Source organism: Cyclopterus lumpus, chromosome 17 (genome assembly GCF_009769545.1).
Source record: "Cyclopterus lumpus isolate fCycLum1 chromosome 17, fCycLum1.pri, whole genome shotgun sequence".
NCBI lineage: Eukaryota > Metazoa > Chordata > Actinopteri > Perciformes > Cyclopteridae > Cyclopterus > Cyclopterus lumpus.
In genome coordinates, this window is record NC_046982.1 from 13,619,949 (window position 1) to 13,647,660 (window position 27,712).

General features: G+C 39.7%; 1 protein-coding gene across 2 annotated transcripts in view; it reads left to right on the forward strand.

The window, feature by feature from the left end:
* The first annotated feature begins 353 nt into the window (after positions 1 to 353).
* Positions 354 to 27,712, forward strand: part of LOC117747064 (collagen alpha-1(XI) chain-like) — a 72,130-nt gene continuing 44,771 nt past the window's right edge. The window contains exons 1-12 of one of the 2 annotated variants that reach the window (XM_034556461.1): positions 354 to 632; positions 6,181 to 6,345; positions 8,463 to 8,676; positions 9,734 to 9,896; positions 17,653 to 17,781; positions 20,755 to 20,844; positions 21,150 to 21,248; positions 22,757 to 23,062; positions 24,159 to 24,224; positions 24,988 to 25,029; positions 25,421 to 25,483; positions 27,351 to 27,425. In XM_034556461.1, coding sequence (XP_034412352.1) covers positions 518 to 632; positions 6,181 to 6,345; positions 8,463 to 8,676; positions 9,734 to 9,896; positions 17,653 to 17,781; positions 20,755 to 20,844; positions 21,150 to 21,248; positions 22,757 to 23,062; positions 24,159 to 24,224; positions 24,988 to 25,029; positions 25,421 to 25,483; positions 27,351 to 27,425 — 1,527 coding nt within the window. In that variant the 5' untranslated portion in view covers positions 354 to 517. Of the gene's footprint in view, positions 633 to 6,180; positions 6,346 to 8,462; positions 8,677 to 9,733; positions 9,897 to 17,652; positions 17,782 to 20,754; positions 20,845 to 21,149; positions 21,249 to 22,756; positions 23,063 to 24,158; positions 24,225 to 24,987; positions 25,030 to 25,420; positions 25,484 to 27,350; positions 27,426 to 27,712 lie in introns of those variants that run through there. The other variant, XM_034556460.1, reaches the window with a different exon arrangement.

A 27,712-nucleotide genomic window follows, 5' to 3' on the forward strand; every position in this document is an offset into this window, starting at 1 on the left:
CTTAATTTATTGTTGTATTCTCATTTAGATCTCTGTTAAAGATTGTATAATAAACATGCGCTGGAGCACTTCTAGGACAGTATGCATCTAGGATACTGCAGTGTGTCCTGTAATTAGGTTCCGCTGGGATGATGCTCGGCTTGATGCTGTAGCGCATGCAGGGGGCGGGTCCGGAGACTACTGTCCCGACTGGTGATTTGATGAAAGGAGGATTTTCCAGTGTCAGTATCTTACAGTCGGTTCAGGTTCAGTTTTGCAGCGGTTGTCCAGCCTCCTGACCGTGCGCAACTCTCAGGGAACCGAGTGGGTTTGCGTTTTTTTTTCCATGAAAGCCCTTCACCATCAGTCTGAAAGCTGGGCTTAAGGTGGAGCGGATCTGAAGGGCCCAGTCTGGCTGTGAGAGAGACCCTTAGCCTTGCACACATGGCACTGTAGTATAAGAACACTTTGTGGATTGTGGAAAGGACCGAATTTGATCAAAAGTAGACCGTTTTCTGTACTTTTGCGGGCGTTCATTATGGAGATGCAAAGATGGACCACCAGGTGGAAAACGAAAAGGTCGCTATGGGATTCAACGCTAATCGCTGTGGTCACATTACTTTTAAATCTACAAGCTGCCAATGTCAGAGCAGGTAAGAGGCTGCTTCTTACACCACGTCACAGTCACATTGCCAACTCCAGGGCATCCCAGATAGCGTGAGGGCATCCGATAGGCTGGCGGCCAGCCCATAGGTGATAATAGAGAGAGGGCTTACGGGGTAGCGAGGGATCCGCCATCGACTTTAATTTAGAAGACTGCCACTCTCATCCCAGGAAAGTCAGATTTCCAGTTTATAAACTTTTACAGCTGCACAGTAGCCCTTTCCTCCTTATCCAACATAATCATACTTCTGTTGTGTGTGTTAGATGGAATGTATCTAATGATGATGACTGAATTTCGTTGTTTGTTTTTGAGCGACTGAGCGAACTGAGCCCGTATCACACAACACCTGCATCCACGTGTTCAGTAACTTTAAAAGGGGTCTGCTGTCTCGAAGCTTTATTACGGCTTTGAAGTTATACGTAGCGTACACTTTAACTATGCAGGCAACCGACATGGTTTCTATGTGTCGAGATGTGTATTGGATTGTTTGTGATGTCAGGTTTATTCTTGACACAAACCGACGGAGCTGCTGCTCACTCTGAGTTCCCTATGAGTATCTTAGAAGTCTAACTCTGCCATCCAGGTGTGGCCAGTGAAGAGAGGCTGATGGTGGTGGTAAAAAGTGTACCTCAAATTACAAGTGAGCAATTGTCCCGCTTATTAGCGATGAAGATACTGTAATTTACGTGCTGCTGTATAATTTCCGAAGATAACTGATCACAGAAAGAAAACCATCTGTTGTGTCGTTGTGTTCATCGTCACCACTTTGCATTACTACTGGACACCCTTAAGGTTTTACGCAGGACTTTTACGCACGACGTTTGCTGTTCCAAAAAGTGTTTCCAAAATATTAGTGAAGTAAGAGCTTAATCCTTGATTCAAATTAACAAAAGTCATACAATTGGCACAACATGTTGTTTATCTTGTCTAATGAGGTGTCAGCTGCCATGTTGAGTGTATTGTTGCACAGTGCAACTTTAAACTTTTTTTTTTGTGATGAATATTCATAATTTATAATATTCTTGGCACAAGACTGTGGAATGCTGGAAATGAAATTCATATTCTGGCCCGAAGGATCACCATCTTTCCACATTATCTGGGCTCCCACTAAGTCCAAGAAGGGGCGTTAATGGAAAAAAGAAAAAAAAATGATCTGTGCTTTAAAAACACATATGTGGGTCGCATTAACTAATTATTTTATATTCCCTTTGTCTGTGAAGCCTGAGAGACATTCATACTTTACGGTGGCTTAGTTAGCCTGGCGACATTTGTCTGTGTCAAAATTAGATTCATTTTTTCTTTTTAATATTTATGGTTTTGACATCAGACCAATTAGAAAAAAACTTTCAAAAATAATGCCTTCTTGTATCAGTCACAGTACTGGCAGAATTAGTTATTTATAAAGTGAATATTTAAATTGAATTACAAAAGGAGGCTTTTTTCAATGGTTAGTAAAATGCGTAATGCATTGCGTCCTGTTTAATCATTTCCTGTCTTAAGTCCCACCCTGTTTTGAACCATTGTTTTTGCTGAACTCTTATGATACATAAATATACGGTCAGCAGAGGGAGCCCCCAAAATGAAAAGATCATGGAAAAAACACAGTTGCATTGCTTGCCCATTGCCCATCTTCCTTCACTCTGACTGATATTTAAACTAACCATAATTGCATGATGTCCTAGCAAACATTTACAGGCTTTCCAGTGCACTTTAATTGTTGCCTATTGCTGCCAATTCTCAGTAGAACCCAGTGAAAAAAGACCGACAAGACATCCCAAGATGCTTCTGCACGACCGCAGAGACACTATGTCAGAATGTCACGGATCGAGAAGTTAATCACAAGTAAAGTCTTGAAGTCTAACCACAAGTAAAACATCAAACTCTATGGCTTTGATAAGTTATGGGTAATTTTGACTATGCAGCTGAAAACGGTATTTTCATGTGTGAGGGTCTGCTGGTGAAATTGCTTTAATGATTTTAACAGGTTTCTCCTGTCACTACATGCCTCGTTGCCTCAGGGGAAATCGCACGTCTTTGTCATGTTAGTAGCTTGTTCACATGGCACAAGTCTCTGACAGCAGTCAGGAAGATGTGTGATTAAAAATCTGAGACTGGCGATTACCCCCGAGACAAGACTGTGGCTAGTCTGAAGCTGCTTTAGTACCTTTACCACGAGATAACTGTCTTCTCTCTCTTGTGGTTTTCATCCTTATCATTAGAATATGGTTTAATCCTTTTTTAGGGTTTTCTCAGGATGTGCTGAGTATATTGCATGCTGGCTCCTACAAAGCTAAACATTTTTTTTAAAAAGCTATGCTTATTCATTTGGGGTATATAATGGTTTGGGGATATAGCCTGTTTTTCAGGACTTCTGTGAAGCAACAGTTGTGGAAGTAGAATGGATGAAGAGTAAGGGACGTGGGATAGTGTGTGTGTGTCTGTGGGGGGGAGGGGGAGGGAGGTTCCTGGCCAATTCAGCACATCTGGAATATATGAGGCCTTGAGGTATGCAGTAATGCAGAAAGGCATTCTGAAACTCACAAAGAGACCTTTAGTCCACTCTTTCATTTTTTTCAAGAACCAGTAGCTCTGTACTTGGGACAATATTCAGAAGAGCCACAGACTATTTTCTTTTTCATGAGGCATTGGGTGTGAGCCTTTAAACTTGGCATTTGGTACCCTTTTTTTATTCTGTTTGTGGCCAAGTCAGAAGTCAGTCTGGTATTCTTCTACGGACAAAACGAACCCTGTGTCTGGTAACTTGCTCTTTTGTACAGTGTCAATCATAAAGTCTGTTTTACTCCATCTCTCTCTCAGTTGGTAAAAGTTACTGTTGGACTGAATTGGATACGGCATTCTGATTTTCTTTATTTTGCACCAGTGCAGCTTTCTTTATGCTTATGCTCTGAACAATTTAAATTCATGATCAGATGATCTGGATACATGTCAGCATAAATGATCTAGATCCATATCAGCATAAATAACTCCAGTCGTTTCCATCACTTTGAAGATCAGATCTGCGCAACTTCAAATGAGCCAAAACTCAAGACACCATCCCTCAGCATATGCTCGAATCAAGCAAGTTTGAGTCACCACTCAAGCTGTTATTTTTCTGGTCACAGGAGAAGTAGCCTTCTCCGTTTAGTCTCATGTATGTTTTAGTTGGGGGGGCAGAATAGGGAGTGGTGCCAATACCATAATGGGTTCAACATGTGGACTTATAGCTCCACCCATCAGACCCCCTCCACTAACAGCAAACAGGAACTGCATAATCAGCACTTCCTGGCTTCACGTACATTACTTTTTATAATAAAATTCCTTTGGCTTTTACTATAGAATGATGTTTAGATATTTAATTCAGAGGCACTAATCAATGGTAAAACTACAGGCTAACAGAGTTTGGAGTCTACATTTTGCATGAAAAGAAAGAACATATGGTTCTTCAACTAAGCCTGCCATTGGTAATCTATGTCTCTATGTCTCTTGACCAAACATTCTTTCTGTTTCATCAAGTTTTAAGGCAGATGGGAGATTTCCTCCAATGTGAATTTCAGTCATTTGTCAGATCCCTTTAAAATGATTTCCCCAACAATATCAAACACATGAATCTCACATTTTTTTTCCAAGGAAGGGAGATTTCACATTAAGACAGTTATCTGCCATTCCTTAAAGGCCTTATCTTCCTAGAGAGATTTTGAGCTGACCATTCAGACATTGTTTATCATTGCTGGGGCTTTTGAGGACACATCCTGCCTGTTGACTCACTAAAAAAAACATGACTTTGCTGCTGTGTCTTTTGTAACAGTAAAACAAGTATGATTTCATACTTTGGTTGCACAAAGTTTGAAGGTTTGTGGGGAAACTTAATCATTGTATTCTCTTCATTGTTCCTCTGTTACTGTATCTTGTAATATACAAGAATAGTTTTAGTTTGGTAAAACCCAAAGATTCCAGTCGTTTTGTAGGTCAAATCTTTCATCAGGTCCAATACAAAAAAAAAGAAGTCTCACCACAACAAAATTATTAATGACTGCTTATTTAAAGTAGGGCTGTGCAAAAATATTGATATAGCTTACCATCGCGCTAATCTTTCAAACGATAGTGTATCGATATGTTTGTGACTAATATTGATACATAAAAAATAAAAAGAATCAGCTGTTTTAAAAGGATTTAAAATGTCCTATAACTTGAAAATCCCTGTTTGTGTCAAACAACCTACTCCTCCGCTCCTGTATCGCTAGCCTACTGACTCCTAAGTTAAGTCCAGTCACCTCCCGGCCTGTCACATGATCCGTCCAAAATCCGACAGATGATGGGTGTAGCTGTTTTAGTGCCTCTGATTTACAAAAAAGTGAAGAAATGTGAGAAAACATCGCTCCCCCCTGCAGAGAAAGAGCCCTGACATGCGATGATAGACGACTACCGAGTCGTCTACATTTTTAGCATTTCCATCATCCTGTAATTGTGGCCCAAGTGGCTCGTGATCAGCAAACGTTAGACTTAGACTTGCTTTGAAGATTTGGGTTTTGAAAGACACGAGAGTTAAACCGATAATTGGCCAAGCGGATATACAGTATCTATCAGTAAATTTCCCGTACCGAAATGCCAAACTATTGTTAATTTAGTGTGTCTTCCGTCTGCTGTTTTTTCCACAAGAGAGCACTTACACGTATATTTCTTAGCTGTAATATGTCCTGCTCAGTTACAAGTAATTAGAGCTACAATGTCACAATCACAAGCCAGCTTAAAACATTTAGATAATTAAAACCTTGAATTACCAGCTTCCTCTTTCTGTATATTTTTAATTACACTTAACCTCAGTCACACGTGCGTTAAATCAGGAATGATGTTGTGCTGTACGTCAACACTCCTGTTTATAACATAGCCATGAACGATACCTTATTAGGCATGCCTCGGGGGATAGGAGAGACAAAATATTTACAGAATGGGACAGAGAGAGACACTGAGAGTAACGAGTTAGACAATTACTGAGCAACAGTGTTTATGACAGTACTACACAGTAGTCTGACCCCTGAGCACCAGGTCCATTGATAGAAAACTGTTTAGTAGTGTTAAGAAGCTCATAAAGCTGCCCCCCGCTGCGCTCTCCTTATTCCAAGGACCCAGTGCAATGAGTTTTATCATTCCATAGTTACTGTTGGCTGTGAAGGTAACAGTGGTGGTGAAGGGACATTTTTAATGCTCCTCTGACAAGGTACCTCATAAATTAACAACTGCTCAAACAGACATATTTGGCCAACAAGCATGCAACAAGGCCTGTGTTTCCAGCAGACTGATAGTTTATGTGAAAAAACATCACATGTACAAGCTGATTTATGTTTAGGAATGTCATATTTTCCAATCTAAACAAATTCACATGAATGCATCATTATATCACACTTTTTAAACAATGTACATGTACATACCTACGACTAACACATTCCCCCAAATAGCTTATTGCTATACAAATGTTATGAAATGTTTGCTGACAAATTATTATTGGGTAATGTAATCAACTTTTTGTTCTGCCTCCACAGTTGAACAGGTAGATATACTGAAGGCTCTCGACTTCCAGAGCTCTCCTGAAGGTGTACGGAAAACAACAGGCTTCTGCACAGTCCGGAGAGGATCCAAACCCGACATCGCTTACAGAGTGGGAAAACAGGCTCAGATCAGCGCTCCAACCAAACAGCTCTTCCCAGGTAACCTCACTCTTTACCTCCCATCGATTATCTGCATTTACACTGATGCTGAACAAGTCAACGTTGCCTGGTTGCTCCGGACATTAGAGAATAATTAGTTAAGATGTAAACTGTAAGCAGAATGTGAGGATCTTGAGGATAACTTCCCCACGGTTCAGTGGTGAGCAAAATACACATCACAACCACATATTTTCTGACTACATATTTGCACTATCCTCAGTGTAAAACGAGCTATCCAGCCTTTTTAACGGCGACTAATTTTGCAGCCATGCTTGCAATGCTTTAAGCTAAATGCCAGCAATGGTATGCTAACATGCTCCCAATAATGTTGACACGGTATAATTACTTATAAAGAGTTTACTATGTTAACTATCTTAGTTTCACATTTTAGCACGCTATCATTAGTTAATTAGCACTAAACAAAACTAAACACAAAGTACCACTGAGGATGATGGGAAGTTTTACTGGAATGTAATCCTGTTAAGTGTTAGACAAAGGCATATTTTGAGCGGCGTAGATATATCAATCAAGACGGAAGTCGGGGAACAAAACCAACCACACTTCCAACCCTCGAGCCATACATGTTATGCCAACTCAGACACATAATTGTTTTGGATGAAAGTGGAACAGATGCTTTTGTTTACTGTCTTGAACCATTTTCAACATATTCCAATTGTCCAATAAAATAGCAAAAATTGTGAGGTCAATGAAATCCCTCAACACATGTCCTCTAAAATGCAGTGCTGACTTTGCGCAATACTTTTCTGGAAGATGGGTTGAATGTGTTGATGTTTCAGTAGCATCCAAGAGCCCAAAGGGGATAAGTCACTCAGCACATGATGTATGCAATGTCATGTCAACACATGATTCAAGTATGAGGAGCAACAGCAGATTTTTGTTTTTGGATATTTTGGGGAACCAAAACCCACAATGTATTACAGCAACTCAATGAGAGGACCATTTATTTTGTATCTGTCCTCTAGTTTGATTGCTGGCAGACTTCAGCAGGCTGTGTTTGGCTGATGTAGGGAAATCTAGCATGGTTTTCAGACTCGGTGTGTTTTGCCTGACAAAGTCTGCTGCCCAGCTGTTTGTAAGCAATAAAGCCATATTTATTTTAGTAGGAAGGAGTCCACATATTACTCTGTAACCATTGGTTTGCTACTTTCTTACACTCATTGCTACTCATGAACTAATGTGAAAATGTAATACTGAACTGTAAAGGACAATATTTGTCATTACTTATGGCGGTAGAAAACCAATGAGCTAGAAGGTGTTTAGAAATTTATTCCAGAGTGCTGTTAAATGTATTGTCCCAATCTGTGCAGTATTTGTTGTTTTTTCAGCTTGGTTTGATGTCGTAGAATAAAAAAACTATTCAAAATAGTGTGATGTATGAACAACATTTCTGTGATTATTGGCCTTAACTGACAGCAGACATGACGCTTTCAGTAATGGAAATTTGAAGACTATAATTAAGCTAGAAAGGTGAGACATGGGAACTGCTTTGGAAGTGAAATGTCAAAATGTCCTCAGTCAGAATAATGTTTTTGAACTGTAGTTAAAAAAATATGGCATTTGTTCAGGTGTTTACTACCCTTGTAAAATTATTGTGGCTACATCGGCACTCAAGTCTTTTCAGGGGATGACATGGTCTCGTTCAGCTTCCTTAATAAACAGTGCTCCAGGTCCAGTTGTCTAGACATTGGGGTTTAATATGAGGAGAGAAAGTAAGAGAGCCAATAAACTTGTCATTATTCAATTGTGTTATTACAATACAATTGCCCTTGTAATACCATCTGTAGAAGGCAGATTGGTAAATGACAGGACATAAAGTGAAAGGGAGTCTGCCTTCCATTTCTAGCTTTGTATTCATTGTACACTGAAAAAGAGTGGTATCGTCTTCCCATCTAATATCATCAAGAAGATGCATTGTACCCTAAATGGTAACATTAGTATTTTTCAAACTGGAAGAACGAAGGGAGGCAGTAAACCTTCTGTGCAACATCCTCAGAAATTATTCTAACACAATTGTGCAGTTACCCAGATTTTGTAACTAATTATCCGTTGGTCTTTAACATACCAACCAACATGCCTGCTGCTTGTCCAACCTTCAGGAGGAGTTTTCCCTGAAGATTTCTCCATCCTGTTCACCATCAAGCCAAAGGCTGGCCTCCAGTCCTTCCTGCTGTCCATGTACAACCAGCAAGGCATCCAGCAGCTCGGTGTGGAGGTGGGACGTGCCCCAGTCTTCCTGTATGAGGACCAGCATGGCAAGCCTGCCCCGGAGGAGTACCCCCTTTTCCGCTCCATCAACCTTGCCGACGGCAAGTAAGTGACTGACTTCATCTCAAGAGGGCTTGAACATGTTGGGTCAGATGTGGGGTTATTTGGTCCCCTGTATTTTTTGCTCGTCCGTGTCCCATTTTCAATGTTGAATGTGAAACATGAAGTTGTTGTGAAGTTTGTGTGAGCTCATCTTGAGCACTTTATCAATATTTATAGGTTATATTTTATGCTAAATAAAACCAATCTGCTTAAAATATTTTTTCAGGCACTCTTCTAGCCTGCTAAACAGCTCTGAGTCATCCTATGTTTGTTCAGACTTTAATGCCATATGGAACAAGTCAGACAGTAATGGCAAATAAATTGCCTACAGCAATTTGATGACACATTTTTCTTTTCCAGATTAGTTGCAGCCTTTGAATACTGATATGCAGTAATAGGCAGGATCTTCATAAATTGCAGAGCTGCCAAATGACGTTGATACAGATCACTGTTAAAGTTGCCATCAATCATTTCAACAAATACTAACAAGCTTTTCCATGCGTGGCTGTTTGTCTGATTATATCAGAAAAAAAACCTTGCAGTGTAAATAAAAAATTATTAAATTAATTTACAATATTGATATTGGACATACATGTAGCTTGCTGCAGTGTGAAGTTGATTAATGTTGACCCTTTTTATACTAACAAAGCTGCCTGCTGCATTTATGAACAAACCCCGGCAAAAGCAATGATAAGAGATGTTATTAAATTCTTTGGGTTTGCAAAGGCTTTTCGAATTCGAGTCACCAAATCGAAATATATTTCCCTGCATACTCAAAGAAACCTGTAAACATTTTTGGACATGTTGGAAAACAGAAAAAGCAGTTGGAAGCAGGGGAAAACTGCTAACACGGCTCCGTTTTTTAAAAAAAAGGAGAAAATTATTGTTTTTTTTATTGTGTTAATTTCTGAGCTTTAGCCATTGGTATGCAGATGGTGTTACTTCCAGGTAGAGTTTGGTTAGCTGTTTTCAGTTGCTTCCAGCTTCATGTGCTCCCAAAATGTCACATTTGGGAGAATTCTGGAAGTATTTCTGACCGACCTTCTTCCCTGCTGCACAGATGGCATCGTGTAGCTATCAGCGTGGAAAAGAAAAGTGTCACCATCATCGTGGACTGTAAGAAGAAGGTGACCAGGACACTCGGTAGGAGCGACCACGCTGCCATCAACACAGAAGGCATTACTGTCTTTGGCACCAGAATTCTGGATGAAGAAGTCTTTGAGGTAAGGCGGCCATACTGAAGCCCTATTCACCCAGATTATGGTGTGAATGTGTTTAAATTAATGATTTAATATTTTGGGAAATGCACTAATTTGCTTTTTTGACGAGAGTTAGGTGAGAAGATAGATGCCACACTCATGTTTGAGTTTGAAGTATCAAGCTTGAGCCAGGAGGCGATTAGTTTGGGTTAGCATAACGACTGGAATGTAGCCATTAAGACATTTGCCGTCAAACGTGAACCATGAGTCATATTTACACTGCTGTTTGTACATAGATTAAACATAACAGATGCAATGTAATAATTCATGTGTTTGCAGGAATATTTTTATATATTTGAGTCATGCCAGCCCAGTCTTTAAGCTAACCCAAGATAATTGCCCTCTTGCTCCAGTTCTATTCCAAATGCACACATATGGGAGAGGTAACAATCTACTAATTTAAATGTCTGTAAGAAAGTTAAGAAGTGTGCTTCTCATATTCCTTAAATGCCTCCCTTAGTTGTATCAGTGCACAGATCTTAAGAACGATTAATGTAAATTGCTACATTATCTTTAGTATTCTCTTGCGTAGTTCTTGCTGTCTTGGAATGATACAACACAGTTTACCGACAGTCTGCTTCAATATGTCTCCATCATCTCCACATGAATGTCTTTCAGGAATACAATGCAGATATTCACCACTTGATTGAAGTGATTATGTGTTGAGGGAGTTTGGAAAGCTGACCAAGATGCCAAGATATAATTGAAAGCATATTGGGAATCTTACTCTCAATGAATCTCATTTACCATTGTGAAACGGGACTATATGAGTGTCTTATACTTTAAGTACCTTACTTTAAGGCCAGACATGTTGATGTGTCATTTACTTGTTCATTCAATAAATGTGGAATTGTATTGGCAAGAACAACAATATTGGCTTTGTATACTTTTGCAAGAGCTATGGTGTCTGTGGAAAGGCTACTTGCACACTGTTGTTCAAAGGGCTTTTTTTCTTCCAACACTGGTTTGGATAAGTTTGAATAGGCTAATTGGCTTCAGTTGTTCATATATGACAGTGTGTTCTTTGAGCTGCATGTATTTTGCCACTATTTGTGAGAGGATTTTATATTATTCCCTTAATAACTGTGCCTACCAGAGCGCACACTCAGGATTAGTGTATGGTTACTGAGGTGGCGATTGTGAAAAGGAGGTCCTAGCTACCAGGTTTAGCACAGGTGAGTTGAGTGGAAAATGTGAGCTGAATGCTACCTCCCAACACAATAGTCTCTCTTTGATGTCTGCATGTGGAATGCTTGCTAAGTAGAGCAGCTTGCAAAATGTTTGCCTCCAGGTCAAACAGGACTTTCCACAGAGGAGCCACTTTGATTCCCCCCTTTTTCAGTGATAGCGTTTTGGCAAGCAGTTCACATTGTGAGGTTAAACGTACAGACAAGTTTAGGCCATGATAAGAAGTATACCCTATATTTGTACACTTGACATTATTACAATTACAATGAGCACAACCAAAGTAAATTAGAATGTAAGAGAGCCAGAAAGCCAAAGTGAATAGCGTTGTGGTTGTAATTAAGGTAATTGAGTTAGGTGGAGAGGATGAAAATAGCCTAGCACTTTCACCAAGCCTTTTCTATTTTTAATGCTGATTTAAGTCCAGCCATTTTACTTTTGTGAGTGCTCTTTGTTTGAACATTTATATGAAACTAAATGGTGTTGAATTACAGAGTAATTTGTTTTTTTCCCCACTTTTAAACAACCTGGAGAAGACGAAATGATTCCTTTGGTTCCAAGGTTGTGGTTTTTTTTTTGTGTTCCAAGGTGGTTTTAATCGGTGTATCACGCAATAATAATGTTGTGGTGGCCCAGCTAGAAATGCAGCCATATCTTAAACTGTAATCATTTCCAGTTTGATAACCCTAGATTTGTTGATTGCCAACTGGCTACTTGTCGACACACTGCACAGATAATGGCTAAAATGTGTACTGGCCTGGGTTTTCTCCTATAGATAAAAACAGGTTTGTAATGTAGATGTAAGCCATGTGTTTGAGTCAGATTTGTTCTTTGGATTATACTTTGGCATTATACAGCTGTTATAGGTATACTACTGCAATCATAATACCTTGGAGGCTATGGAAACTTTTGGAAACTATAGATAAATACAATGGGAACATTTGAAACGTCCCCACAATCAGAATCCAGTTAAATCTAATGGATTTGTTTAAATCTTACAGAGATACATGCTATATTATGGCCTCATCTAAAATGTATAATTCTTGGAATTAAGTTGGAATGATAACTTAAAAAATCAGTCAGTTACTCCCACCTTGAATTCATTAGGGAAAGTGGGAACGACTGTTCAGGTCTTTGAGATCAAGCAATGCTGATCACACTTTTTTTGTTGTAGGTTATTCCCCAAAGACATAAAGCTAAACATTTCTATGTAGGTTGTTGAATACAATGATTATCAATGTTATATATAAACATACCCATATCGAGGTCTGTACCTAAATGGATTAAACACAAGTTAAACATTTGTTGCAGCTTGTCATCTATCTCTTAAACTGAAGAATTATAGATTTATAGTTATCAAAAAATGTATTACGAAATTGTGGCGTTTAACAAACCTGAGCTTCCCAACTTTGGAGCTATTCCTCAGTTTAATTCCGGAGGTTGGCTGGGATCTTTCCCAGTAAAACTGCTTTGGGCTTTGAGCACATGGCTACCTTACTGCAGTAGATTGCATAAGCAGGTGTCAAAGTTGGAAACACAGGGGAGAGTGAAAGCTTGGGGAAAATATGATCAGTGTGTGCTTAGTCTTGGCTCAGATTGCACAGCTGTTTAAAAGATATTCTCACTGACCAGGTCTCCAAATGCTCCGCTCCCCTTCTTCTGCTTTTCTCTCTTTTTAAATAAAAGCCACACGGTATTTGAATAAGCTCTCATTTTTATGTAAATCCACTCTTCAGACTTTAAAGGATAGGGCGGGATATTTTATTTGTATGCCTTCTGCCAATTTGTGTTTACGCGTGTGTTGTTTAATACGTGAATGCATGCATAAAAATGTGTGTTTGTGTGCATCTGTGAGGAGACAAAGATAGTTTGTTTATGTGTCTGTCATGACTGTAGATTGTTCCAAAATGCTGTCCCTCAAGCGGGACAGTCTTTGGCAAAGGAATCTCACAAGGCTCTGATGGGCTCCAAACCTTAAAGTGAATCATTGTTTATTGTTGACTTGGCAGGAGGAGAAGCGGTCTGACTGTTTCTCATCTGCCTTTGTCACTAATCACCCTCCAGTACTTGTCACATGTTTTGGTTAGGGTTGTGTCATAGAATACAGTAATTGATTCATATTTGTGTGAGTGTCACTGAGAGGGTTGTCAGTCACTGATACTTTCAAGATGTGTTTATACGAAGAAACAGAAGTGTAGAAAGTGTCTTTGTCAACCTGTAACTGTATCTGATCTCCATGTCCCTTGTTTTTAACCCCCATTAACTGGTCCCAGAACCGCCAGGAAGTTGCGGAGCCAAGGTGCTTCTTAAAAACGTTTTCTGATGCAAAGGAGCAGAGAGAGGGGAAAGAGACTTGGGAGAGAGAGAAGTGAAGAAAAGGCAGGCAGACAAGCAGGCAGATAGTTCAAGCAGTTCAACAGTTTTGTCAGCTACTGGCAGACAAAATGTTTAATATTTGAAGGGTGTAGGACATTTGTATGCCTCCACTGCTTGAAAAGAAACTTTATCCTTGGGCTGACCACAAAGGCTGCATTTGATAAAATGCTGGCAAGGATTAGGAACGTATTATCCATTTTTCCTTTTCTCTGTTTCTTGGTTAATTGTTGTCCTTCTACAGTGTTGAAATTCCATCTGTCTATTTGTTCTTTCTAGATCTGCGCCCCTCCCAGAGTCTGGAAAAGCAGCATTTTTAGATGATAGAGTAAAGAAAATACAGAAGTAATTAAAGATACTGCAAGTTTGCATGATATGCATTTTAAAAAACAGAAACATCTGCAAAAGACTGTTCATTAGAGCAGCGGTATTCTGCATGACCTGTGAGCTGGTGATGACGGTTCAGTGTGACAGGCAAGTTACAGTGACATCCGTAAAGGTTTTAATTTGGACTATTTCGCTGACAGAAAGTAGTTCCAATAAAAGGCCTGAGTTGGGACATTACATCTGGAAAACTAAGATGTAATAATACACCTGTATATCATCTTAAAGGTCGAACAAAGTTGCAGTATTGAGGACTGTCCTGTCATTCCTGCATTCATGTTGAGAGCCCATACAGTAACCTTTTAAACACAGCTAAAGTCCTGGTTCTATGTAAGGGTACAGTCTCTTAAATGTATTATATCCACCAGCTGTTACTTGCGGGCAAATTGACTGTTGCATCTGGACACAGACAACAATATTTCAACCACCTAATTAAGTGCTTACATGTTGTTTTGTACGCGTCAGGGTTATTTTTTTTGAATAGTGTAGAGTAGGGTTGCAGACTTGGAACAGTCGTAGTAGAATGTCAAATTTACTTTAATTAAATTTAACTTTAACTGTGTTTATAGTGGGTTTTTTTGTTTGTTTTTTTAGCGCAAATTAATTACACTCAAAATATGAGTGTATGGAGGTAGAGAGAGCGCCTCGAACCATAACTTTACAAAAGCGTATGGGAATAATTATACTACACACTATGTGTGTGGGGCGTTGGGGGAAGGACTCAAAGGGCAGAAAAAAATGGAAACAATTTAAGAGGAGCTGGATTATTTCCTCTATATTATCATATTTATTTTAATATTATATGAAAATTTCAATTTCAATAGCTGTGTGGATGGTTTTAGGTTTTACCAGCCCCAGTCATGAGGTTGCTATCCCATTCTCCCATGGTCTCTTCTGTGGAGTCGATTACAAATTACATCTTTGTTTATGTCTTCAAATTAGTCCCAACAAATGCAAGATGGAAAAACCCCTGTGCCTTCTGTCATCTCTGATCCGCGCCATCTAATTAAAATTGTGTCTTAATCTTTGAGGTTTGTCATGTGATATACAGTATGCTCATGAATGAGACCAGGCTTAAACTACTCACTTATAATTGCAATTATCCATCAGCTGGTTGTTTTCCTCAAGGGACTTCTGTTCCTGGTGGGTGTAGGTTGTGTGTTGGGAGGGATACTCTTCATGGTCAAGGTCACCTACTCCAGGGAGGAATTGAGTGGTGCCTGTTCGCTGTTTTACATTTGTGAAAGGTGAAATGTGTATGCTTGAGGAAAATCCCAGTCATACTCTGATGGTGCACAGCCAGGGCATTGCTGTAGATCATTCCTGGAATTCTTAGGAGGAACCTCAACAGATCCTAGAGAAATGTGCAAGAGAATCTCGACAGTAACATCAACAAAATCACAGAGATGCCTACAAAGGACACACAGAGAGTAAAAGGAGAGAGTGAGGCAGAAGCCAGTCGTGGAGTATGGGAGTGATTGAAACACTGACTGGCTTTTTAAGTGTGTGTGTGGTCTCTTGACAAGCCCCGTATGACGTTGTGGACTTTCCGGCAGATTTCCACCACATGTTTGTTTTCCTGTTGTAGTTCATGTCATGTACCTGTATTTTCTTAGTAAATATACATAAAACAAAGCAATAAGTGAGACCGAACGTACATAAAAAGCTGCACACAGGCAGACATAGACAGGAGGAGGTGGACAGAGATATCGCCAATTGCAATGTGTCCATATTTTTAACTTTCCTCTGTGTTTCGGGCTCTAACTTTGGCATGACATGCAGTGTGTAGTGGCTGAATGACTGTCATACACTTTTCATTGTAGTTTTAGTTATAGAGGTTGAGAAGGTACAGGCTGAACTCTTGTGAGCAGGTTATGTTCCCCTTCTTTCTTTCTTTTTTACATAAAGCAGAAATTCTCTTTAAAGCAGAAATTATCTGCTCCACAATCACAGCTAGAAGCTGCAGAGTACAACCTCAGTGGAATCTGTTGGCCACATTTGGGCATTGCATTCCTTGCTCATGACGGGGGAGCTGATTTATTCTGCTCTCTGGGACTCAAACTGACGACTTTTTGGTCACACATATTTGCTTTTGGGCCACTGCTGCCCAGTTTTATTCTAAGGTGCTGTGGACGTGGAATAGTGGAAGGGACCATTTAAATTCAATGTACGGTACTTCTCTGTCTACTTTTAGAATATTTAAAATTGCAATTCCTTTTTTTCTTCTGGATAACTTCCCAGCTACAAATCTGATATAGACAAGGGTTGAAATGTTGATATCTTGTGTGTGACTGTTGAAAACAAGTATGTCATGTTGTCATTTTTTTTTCCCCTTTATACCCTTAATTACGTGTATAATGTTTTGTCTCATAACTGCTGAATGATAACCAAACACAAGCATTCAATGTGTAGAATTTAAACTTGTGTATATCTTCTGGTTGTTGTTTGTGTGTGTTTGTGTGTTGTTTGTTGTGTGTTCAATACCCTGTTTGGGATTTACTGATCAGTGAATATCTAATGTGTTCCAGAGGTCTAAGCTTGTGCAGATGTATCCTTCTGTAATTTTATGCAATGTGCACGCATGGGCTTCCTCTTTAGAGGCCACCCTGACTCCGTCGTTCTTTCACCTTTACACGGCACATAGGTTATTTTCTTTGTTACTTATTCCAGTTGGATTCTGAAAGAGGTCAGCTTAGTTGCCCATATGGTTGATGAGTATGGATAACATTCTCCACATCCGTGGAATAGCAGTTCCTGGTTTCTGAAAATCCGTAGGAGACAATCATGGAAAAAGAGCCTTTGGCTGATGGAAGGGGATCTAATTTCCTTTTCCAAAAAGCTTATGAAAAACAGACAGCCTCAGATAAGTACAGACCTTGGATATGTATCTGCTGTGTGAGGGGACTTGCCGTCCCTAATGGTTGAGTGTACAATAGTTCTTCTATAGTTCTAGTTCTTTCATTCTTACAGACTTCCTTTACAGCCTTGATTTATTTTGGTACTGCACAGCATTTGCTTTGTTGTTTTATTGTCACATTTTATTATCACCACATTAGTGCAAAGCTGAGGCAATCAAGCGAGGAGGAATAGGTGTATTCTTTATGGGTATTAACATTTGTTTTTTATTTGTGTCATGAAACAAATATTGAGTTATTTGGGGTGTCAGGGCTTAAGTTAATTGATTAGCAGTTGAAGCAATTTTAAGGCTTTATTGGGCAGGAAATTCAAGTTGAATCGGTGCACAAGATTAACAACCATGTCAAAAAATATCTCTTTCTTTGAAAAAAGCCAAACCTTTTAAAAATGCATGTAGAGCAGTGAACTACAATCACTAAGTAGCAATCACATCACAGAGTTTAAAATCCTGTTACGTAACTTTGCCGCTAGTGTGACACTAAAGACATTTGTAAAAACGGTGTCAATCCATTCACTTTCGGTTTCTAGATCAAGTTTGGATGAAATTCACTCAGCACCTACTGTGCCAAATGACACATCTTTCTGTATTGGCTACAGCTCTTTTTTGTGCCTCTAGCTGGCTTCTGCTCAATAGCAACAGGTCTTGAGGCTCCTCTGTATTGTAGTATTTGGAGCCATTTGCCAAACCACACTGGGAACGTAACACAATTCATGGCCTTAACATAAACCTATAGTAGAACGTTTAGAAACACTAAGGATAAAAGAAAACCCTGACATGGGAATTTACACTCGGGCCTGTGAAATTTGTTGACATGGCTTCAGTTGCTGACATGCTTCTTTTCTTCTTCTTCTTCTCTTCCAGGGTGACATCCAGCAGCTGCTGATAGTGGCAGACCCCAGAGCAGCCTACGATTACTGTGAACACTACAGCCCTGACTGTGAAACCCCCAACCACCACGACATCCCCCAGGCTCAGCAACCTGAGGACGAGGTCAGTATCTGGAGAGGGGCGGGGATCAAGAGATCTGGTGGGAGGAGTAGCTGGCCGGAGGGAGGGAAGAGGGAACAGAGAGGAGGGAGGGAGGGAGGGAGGGAGGAAAGGAAGGAGGGATAAAATATGGGAGCTAGTAAGGCTGATAAGGTGTTGTTAGTAAAAGATGAAGTAAGAGAATAAACTAGGAAGCTTGGATGCAAGAAAATGAATTAGATCTATTTTAAAGTGAAACACACATTTTAATTTTCTTCATTTTTTGTGTGAGGAAATCAAAACTATAATGTTATTACAACTGTTTTGCATATTTTTCTATAGAGGATAGAACTGTCATTCGACATAATTGTAGAAGCAAAGTCTTAGCTTTAAGCCTGCAGTTTGCTGTTTCCCATGGCAACGGTTCACTGACAATTAAGGGCCGTTGTTGCTAGGAGATGTGGCGTCAACTTTTGTGATGAGCTAAAACACACGCACACACACACACACACACACACACACACAAACACTGAAGCACTAGTTCCGTATGTTAGCAACAATCTATTTTTTTTTTAAAAACACCATATCTTCTGATTCTTTATTTGCAAGCATAAACTAGATTTCATATTGACTTTAAAAAGGATGATTTAGCATATGAGAAAAGTAGAAACATGATGCTTCGAGGAACAGAAGGAATGATTCAGTGTTGGGTTGTAACTTGAGATACTCCACAACACATTAAGTCCCCAATACAGGGTAACATTTAGGATGATTCAAAGCAGTGAATTTTATCAGCAAATTATGAGATCTTAAAATCTCCTTCAGGCAAAAGTACTTTGACAGAGACATACTTGTATGAATTTCTATGTCAACTCTAATATGTTTTTTTACATGCTGATCAAAATACATTGTTAAGTCAGAGGTCATCTTCTACAATTAAAACTTTATTTCCACTGGCTCTAAAACATAATGTGTAGCCTTATCAGCCAAATATCTTAATTGAAATACAGTGCTTTTTGTCCGGGCCTCCTCTTTCTTTTTCATCTTCAGTTTTTGTTATTCAACCCTTTTTGTCGGCTGAGATTTTCCTTTAGTATTTCGCTAAATAACTGATGAGCTCACACTGGAAACTTTTCTTTTTTCCCTGCCACGACGTCTAAGCCCACTTTGGAGTGGCCCCGTGATTTATATCACTAACGAGTTCTGCAGGTTCTGCCCAGACTCCCAGGGAAATTTAAGCTTTTCCTTCCCAGCTAGACTCCCAGTACCTGGAAAAATAGACCAAAAGAAATCAGGAACCGGTTCTCTGTTTGAGAATATTGTCTGTACAGTGGGTACCGTGTCTCGGAAAATATAGCCTTCACCATCAAGTTACTCTTCAACGCCAGGACAAGGAGCCTTTCAGGTCTAAATAGACAGCAGGGAGCAGTTTTGTTTTAAGAACATTGGAAATGTGGTTTATTCATTGTTGGTTTCTCTACAGCTTTAACAGAAATGTTTTTCCTACAATCCAACTCATTCTTGCACAACGGAAAAATGTTTAATCTGGACGACAAATCACTGTTGTCGAATTTCAAAACTCACAACTGGCCAGTTTTTAAAATTTTAAAAGTATTTCTTGATGTCTGAACTTTATGAATCATCCCCCAATATGTATTAAACCAAACCTATACTATTCAACAAAAGCACAGAGCAATAGCTTTCACCTTAGCCTCTGAAGGCGCTGCTTGACCTGAGGCCGACCGCCTTTGCAGTCGTCAGCCACACGTCTGCAGCTGGTTTGAAAGAGGAAGAGGGAGTGATGCAAGAAGGAGGAAGGGGGAGATTTTTTTATGAGCCCACTTCAGTATTTACGCCTTTCATCCAAGCCTGTGGTGAAGGCCTTAAACTTAGCCAAGCACTTCGACATCATAAATCTTTATAAATCCTTCCTTCGTTCTCAATATTTCTCCCTGACCCTCTCCATCCGTTTAGTTGGTCTGGCCAAAGCTATTTTCTCTCTCTCTCTCTCTCTCTCTCTGGGCCGCTGAATGGAGGCCAGACCAACATTGCAGCAGGCCGTATTATTTTTATGAGTTCAGCAGTCGTTCAGGGAGTAATATTTATCCCCGTGCTGATAGAGCAGCGTCTGGGCTGTTAACCTTTTCCGCCTCTGACATCGTTAGATAAGGAGAATTCATTGACATTGACTACATTGCATACTATTTTCCAGTGTTCCAATAAATGCTCATCAACATTGGTGACTCAAAGGAATGGTCTGACTTTTGGGGAATCTGCTTATCAGCATTCTCAGATCAATATATTTATATATAAGCTAACTGTCTCCTGGCTCCATTTTCAGAATTAACGGCCAGATATAAGAGTGGTATCACTCTTTTACTCTAACCTTTGTGAAGAAAGTGAATGAGGATATTTCTCTAAATGTTGAACTGATATTTTAAAGTAAGCCACTTAAGGTTAAAGTCATTCTCAAATTTAAATATGAAATGCTTTGGAGAACCCAAAAAATATATTCTGAACACATGTTGTTGTCACAGAGATTGGTTCATCGGTGGTGATATGCCCTGCTACTGCATTCTGTATGTTCCCCATAATTGACCTACATGTGGTGAGTCAGGACAGCTCACGGTTTTGGTTTTAAAAGGCCCATTAATGAAACCGCAGGGCCATTGTTGGCATACAGAATTAAGCGCTAGCGGCAGATGTTTTTTTGCTGGCATCACAATTACCCTCTAACATCCTGTTGGAAGCAAGCAAGAATCTTAATTGCTGTTTGCTTGGTTACAGACATGAACCTTTCAATAGCGTCATGCAAATCGCGTGAGGTTTGGGTTGAAATGCAAAATTGTTCAGTTATCTAACATGGATGGGATATTTATTTTACTACATTTAAACGTGTTAATTCCAAAATTACATTTTTTAAACTGAGACAGTGTGCTGCCTTTTTTAAATGATTGTACTAATTAATGTATTGCCCCTGTCCCTTTTTCCTTATAGTACACTAACTATGAATATGGTGAGTTCTATGACTACAATGAAGGAGCGGTAACCACTGATGCTCCCCCAACTGAAGGAGCCAAGACTGAGGTAACACTTAGTACTGTTATAATTATCATAGCTGTTACCATAAATAACACAGTTACTCCCTATTAACCTCTCATGTATGTTATCCCCCACTTTATCAGCATGTCTTGATGCTTACAAGTGTTATTAGATTATTTAACTCTTTTTTTAATTTTTATTACTTAAATATATTCTAGTGTATCACTTGTTTTCCCCAAATGTATTGAGGATAATCACCTTAATTTTACATTTAAGATGTGTACACAAAAGATCTTGAATATGCCCTGAAATTGAATTTACCCATATCAGATATGTTGTGCTTTATTCAGACAAATGTGGGTGGAGATTACTACACGGATGAGTATGAATACACCAAAGTGGACGGAAGTCAGCCAGAAACCCCAACTGATACCACAGAACAAGGCCAGGTATCTTTTCACAACCCCATTGTTGGTATCATAATGTAGACATATTTGTATTCTTGACATTTGTGAAATCACGGTGGAACATTTTCTGTACTTCACTGACTTTTATCATCCTTGCTTGGGTACCATAACCAACAAAGTATATTTTGTATTTTCATCTCTGGAGGTTGAGACCAACAAGGCCTCGCTGAGACCAAACTGCTCACGCTACTTCTTGATTTTATGAGAAACCGCCTCCATCAAACAGAGTCTGGATACAAGCCCAAACAGGAAAACATTGTCATTTAATGAACCGTAACCAATGGAAAATCAGTAGACAGACACATCCCCTATGTTTCTGCCATATCCTGAATTTGGCAGATCTTGTCTTAATTTGTGCAAAACCATCACATAAAACACAACATAATGAGGAACATTTGGGGGTTAAACTAAAACAATACGTCTATGTTCTCCGCCAGCCAAATGTCTTGAGAATACATTCATTTGAAATGACAGGGCAGAGGGCGATCTACGCTAAACTTATGCTGTCCCATGTTGGAACACATGTCTGATTACTGAGGACCACTGGACAACTTGTAATCCTTGTCATATCCCCCGTAGACCGAACACAACTAGACACTATTGTTGGATGCTTTTAATATAAGTATGTTGCAGTAATTGGGTTGTCAGTGGATGGCTGAAACCCCTAACCTGACATAGTCTGCACATGCATTTGTGCCATCTTTTAGGGAATTATGCACTGGGTGTCCCTCTGTATTACTGCTTAAGTATCACATGGATCTAGCCATGGATTGTGTTTCTTTAGATGCCCAGTGTTTTCATTCACTTGTTGATAATGACATACGATAAATTTACTGTGTAATAAATACGATCAAAGATTATTTTGCAAGTGATTGTTGCCTACATTACAGGTAATTGGACTGGTGAATTAAAAGTTGTGTGTCTATGAATCCTAAAAACATTAGAGCATGGAGACACTGATAAAAACCTCTTGCGATTCAATATAAGAAAGGTTGGACTATGATAAAATTGTTGTTTTACAGCATTTACACAAGCAAAGAATTTTAACTGACAAAAGGATGCTTACAAAATCAAATTGCATTGAGAGGGTTTAACATTTTCTCTACTTTTTTACTCAAGACACACTCATTTTGTGAGAAATATACTTTTTAAAAACACTAATGTTTAAATAATTTGGGACATCTCACATCCTATTGCTTTGCAGAGAGACACTTGTTAACATACAACATGATTATATATTTGTAATGGCAATAATAGTGCCTGAGTTTCAAATATTTTGAGTTTTGGATGCTTTGCCAAATTATAAACTTGGATGTGTGCACAACTAAGTTGAACATTCTTTCGAGGAGTTTGTGCTAATTAGTAAAGCCTTGACTATGAATCATGTTATAAAGAATATGTGAATCATTGAAGCTGTTTCATTTCACTAACCAAACCTTCATGTTCTCATCAACCTTTCCCCCTCTTTGCAATGCCTTGATTGATTCCAGAGCTATGATGGGGAAATTGTGGATGATTACATCACCGGTGTGGAACAGGTCGGGGCGGATCCCACCATTGCTGTGGAAACCGCTGCCCCAGTGGACCCCCAGGAGAAGGTGGACCCTGCCACTGACGTGTATGAGTTTAAGGAATACGACCTGAAAGAATATGACAACAAAGAGAATGTAGAGAAGCCATATGAATATGGTGATTATGGCGATTATGGCCCCACTGATGCCAACCCAACACCTGCAACATACGGGGACGAGTTTGGTCCTGGGGTTCCAGCAGAGACGGACATCAGAGAAAGCAACGTAAGTGCTGGACTAGTTGGGAGTTATTTGGGGTTGGTGGGATGGGGGAAAGACGGAGGTGGTGTTCAGGAATGTCCGAAGATTGAGAAGCATGTGTTTTGATGGGGTGTTTGCGGCGCCCTTTTTGATTGTTGTTTCTAATGGTATCGGGTTTTAGCTTGGAGCATTCTGCATGCACCAAGCACAAATACACCAGCAAGCACAAACACACACCGTGTCGATCGAAGTCTCCCACAGATAAACAGATGTCGACCCAGCTGTCAGCACAGACACACCCTCCATAACCTTTGGCATCTGTGACCTTTTCTGCTAATCAAAGACAGGCTCTTCCCTGGTAATCACACCAATGAACTGCTGGGATTGCCTGATGACAAACTAAGTCTTTGCACATGTTTATTCATTAAATCCGAGAAGATCAGTATTCAAAACGAGACTGACACCTTTGTTGAGCTAGTATCTATAATGGCTTGAGCCCCCTTCCTTCTCTGAGGATCCAGATTATCAGAGGCAGGAAGTGACATCGTCCCTGTCTGTATGTTGGCTTGAGATCTGTCTGCCTTGGGTTAATCTGAACCGCTCTATTAGTGCCTTCCACTCTCAGGACAACGCAGTTCATGACTTTCTTCCAAAAAGTTTTTTCTTCAGGCGAACTGTACAATCTAGTGTTTTTTTGACACACTGGAGGTGGTTTTGAGAATTCTTCTTATGTGAAGTCATTGTATGGATAGGGTCAGGTATCAACCTCTGCATTTGTGCACAGTTGGAGTCTTTTTGAAGTTCCTGGCTAAGGGAGCTTAATAAATAGGAGTCATACCAAAGTCTAAATTATAGCTTCTTGCAAAAATAATTATTGGGATGAAGAAAAAAGGAGAGAAAAAAATGTGATTTTTGACTTGAGAACTAACCAAATTCAATGAACCAGGCAATGTACTAGTCAGCACTTTAATGAGCTTTTCTTAGCAGTTTTGTTGGTATTTTAAGTAACTTCAATAAAAGAGGAGGCATCCAACAGGGCAGGGCATCTGCTGCTGCCACATAATTTCCATTGTTGGCTTTCATATCATTGGAGCTCACCTGGTCTGTCTTATGTCTGTAGGTGGGTGGAGGTCACAGTTACCTCGGAGAAAAAGGAGAGAAGGGTGAACCTGCCGTCATTGAACCTGTAAGTGAAGTATTACACTTGGCTAAGTATAACTTAATTCTAATTCTGATAATTTTTTGTCCCAAATTAAATAGCTAACATTCAAGTTTTGAAAGTCACTCTCACAAATCAAAATGGTAAATGTGTGAGAAAAAAATGTGGTAGGCAATTTTGTCCGGCCTGCGTTAACTATAAAATGTTAACTTTGCTAAATAGCAAGCCACCAAACTGTTAATCCTTTATCTGTAAATGACAGCTAAATTGTTAGTTTGTGTCTACCTAGCGACCTAGCTAATAGCGACCTAGCTAATAGCTATCTAGCGAGCAGATTTCAATAAAATGTATGTTCAGAAAATATATCTCTTTCATATCTGGTTTACATATGTTTGATTCTTTTTTGTAGTTAGATTTAACACATCTTTGGTCACAGACTAAAAACAACCGCTTTTCATGCAAATTGGCAAAGTGCATGCCTTTATAGAACCATCCTGAACAATTTACGACTATAGGCTAAACATTGACTGAAATAGCAACTGCAGTTAACATCTCTCCTCCCCTGCCATCTGTACCACCACAGGCTCCCAACCAAATCGTTGACCACGCACACTATAGAATAGATATCTTCAAATAGCCAAAGTATTGTCTTAAGCTTGCAGCTCAAAGTAAACTCCTCAACCTCAAACCCAAAGCACCCTCTGACTCTAATTTCCCCCCCATTCTGCATTGCCTGTGGGATTTACAGGCTGCCCTATAATGCTACTGTATCCACTTTTTCCCTTTTCAGGGGATGCTTATAGAAGGACCCCAAGGAGCCCCCGGCCAAGCAGTGAGTATCACGTTATCCCACACTCCTGTCTGCCTTCCACAGATGGAGACCAGCTAAAGAGGGAAAAAATGTCTTTATGGAAAGAGCATCAGCCCTGATCGCCAGTGAAGCTTGAGTTGAGCGAGACAGTCAAAATGTGTATTTGTGCATGAATGTGTGTACACGTGTGTCTTTGTGTGAGTGAGTACAAGAGAGAGAAAGAAGGGGAGTTCGGGGCTATTTTATTTCTTAGGCTTATTTCTTTCTAAACCCGTGTCTTTGCCTCTGTCTTTGTTGGCCTATGCACATGAAGTACTGGATAGACTGACTGTGGTGGGAATGCTGGTCAGCAGCCGTTTGGGATATAATGTGCTTAAGTGAATGTGGTTGTGTGTGTGTGTGTGTGTTTCAGGGTCTTCCTGGTACCCCAGGATCGCAGGGTCCTCCAGGTCCCCTAGGAGATCACGGTGAGAGGGTGAGTAAAGATTGGCCTTAATTTACAGCTGATTACAGATCATTCTGAGAAGGTCCGTTGCCCATTCTCTACACATCATGAACACTTACTTTGACCTAAAAAAAAAAATTCTGAAAGAAGAATAAAATCTACTGAAATAACAACTTTAACCTTAGCCATCCATCTCACTTGTATGTATATATATATACGCCCCTTGATTTGTCTTCTTCTTTATTGGAAAGCTGTGAAGTAAAGTCTCCATGCCATGGAATGAACAAACAGCTGTGTCTGTATGCCGCAGGACTTTTTTGAAGTTTGCTATGAAATGTGTAGAAGCTTCAGCTTTCCCAGCACTGTGGGATTCCCCTCATTTATTTGATTGATTGGATGACACAGAATAATTGCCTGTCCCCTCCACAAGGCTGGATATAAACTTGTTTTTCACAAATGTGATAATTGCCCCACACCCCTCTTTCATCACTTTTTTTGCAAGTTTCTTCTGTCTCTGGAAGTTAACCCTTTAATTGCTCACAAAAAAAAGTAATACCCCAACACGCCTCCTCCAGCAGACATTGCCTGTACAAAAGGCATATTGTTCCACAGGGTCGAAGCGATCAGAAAATATTTTGTTGGTCCAAAAGTCTCTCCCCCTCCCTTAATTTCCTCCCATGAGAAACAGTCTTGCTGACATGGGAATTAAAAGTGACTCGTTACTGTAGTCTTGTGGTTTTCCGTTGCGCAGTATCTGCCTGAAATAAACATTTGGTCGGCTAATTTCTCTCATGATCACCTTCTCCCTCCTTTCCACCCAAACCCCACTTCCCCAGCCGTGTGGGACCAGCTTTAACACAATCTGCTATGCTTACTATAACAGCAAAGGATGGAGAGTATTTACCACCTCAGGGAAAAGGCAGATGGGAACACATGGCATCAATTTGAAAAGTCTGAGATTGCTGCACATGACAAGACTGCTAAATAGATCGTGGTCTCTCTTGAAACAGTGGGTACTGCTTAGCCTTGATCCTTAAAATGAGTTTTTTTCTTTATTAAATCAAACTCTGCTCTCCAGTATTATTGAACTGTTTATTTGTACTGTCATTATTCAGGATGAGTAACTTTTATACAATTATTTTGCTTTTATAAAAGATTGCCATCAAATTTGGTACAGACTTTTATGTCCCACGGAGATGAATCTTGAATACTTTGGTGACCCCCAGACTTTTCCTATGGTGCCAAATATGATATTTCAACTGTCCTAATTAAAATTGTCTTAAGCCTCAACGTCAGCCTACACTTTCCATTTCTAAAGTTTTAAGTTGTTTACATGCGATGAGCATTATAACCCACAGGGCCATAGCTGCGGATTTCTAGCCTTGTTTTAAAGTCCGTGGTCCCCTGCAGGCAATATCCCCGGGCCAGCTTAATGAAAACACATTCTTTTAATTTACCCGTGATTGAATCCCCTGTCTTACTCCTCTCAGTAGGATTAGTGAATCATTCATTTGGAATAAGCAACAACAATGCAGACTGCAGCAAAGTACCTTCCCATTGACATTGGTGTAGTATAGGGGTGTGCTGTGAACAGATTAGTTATTCAGTCTCTGGACTATTACTGTTATTTTCTTTCTTATTTCCAATTGGCCTTCAGGGGGATTATTAATAACAAAATAATCATCTTATCGTATTGCAACATATATGGCTTGATTATTACCACAGCTAATTAATTGTTCTTAGCAACGTTACGCACTGTAAGTAAACAAAATAATATTTGATATTTTAAATTCAATACTTTCAGGATGTGTTTGTTACAACAATATTTTTAAATAGTATTACACATTTACAATGAGACACAATATCCTAAAGCTCTCTCCCCCCTCTGGCTCTCCAGGGTCCTCCAGGGCGTTCTGGTCTTCCAGGTTCCGATGGTGTCCCTGGGCCTCCAGGTACCATTCTGATGCTTCCAGTAAGTCCTGCAGTTATTTACATGCCCACTGGGCTTTCTGTCTTATTAGTCTCACATACTATACACCCTTCATCTCAGGCACTAGCCCGTGAACACACTTCATTTAGTAAGTTTACCTCATAGCATCACCAGTAGGCCAAAGGATTGCAAACTTATTTTCTTTGGGTTACAAATCACTTACCTTGTAAATGTCAGCAAGTGCAATGGAGTGGAACCAGTGACTGAACCTTTAAAGGCTTGGCGACACATATTTGTGTGTATGTGTGTGTGAGTGTGAGTGTGAGCTG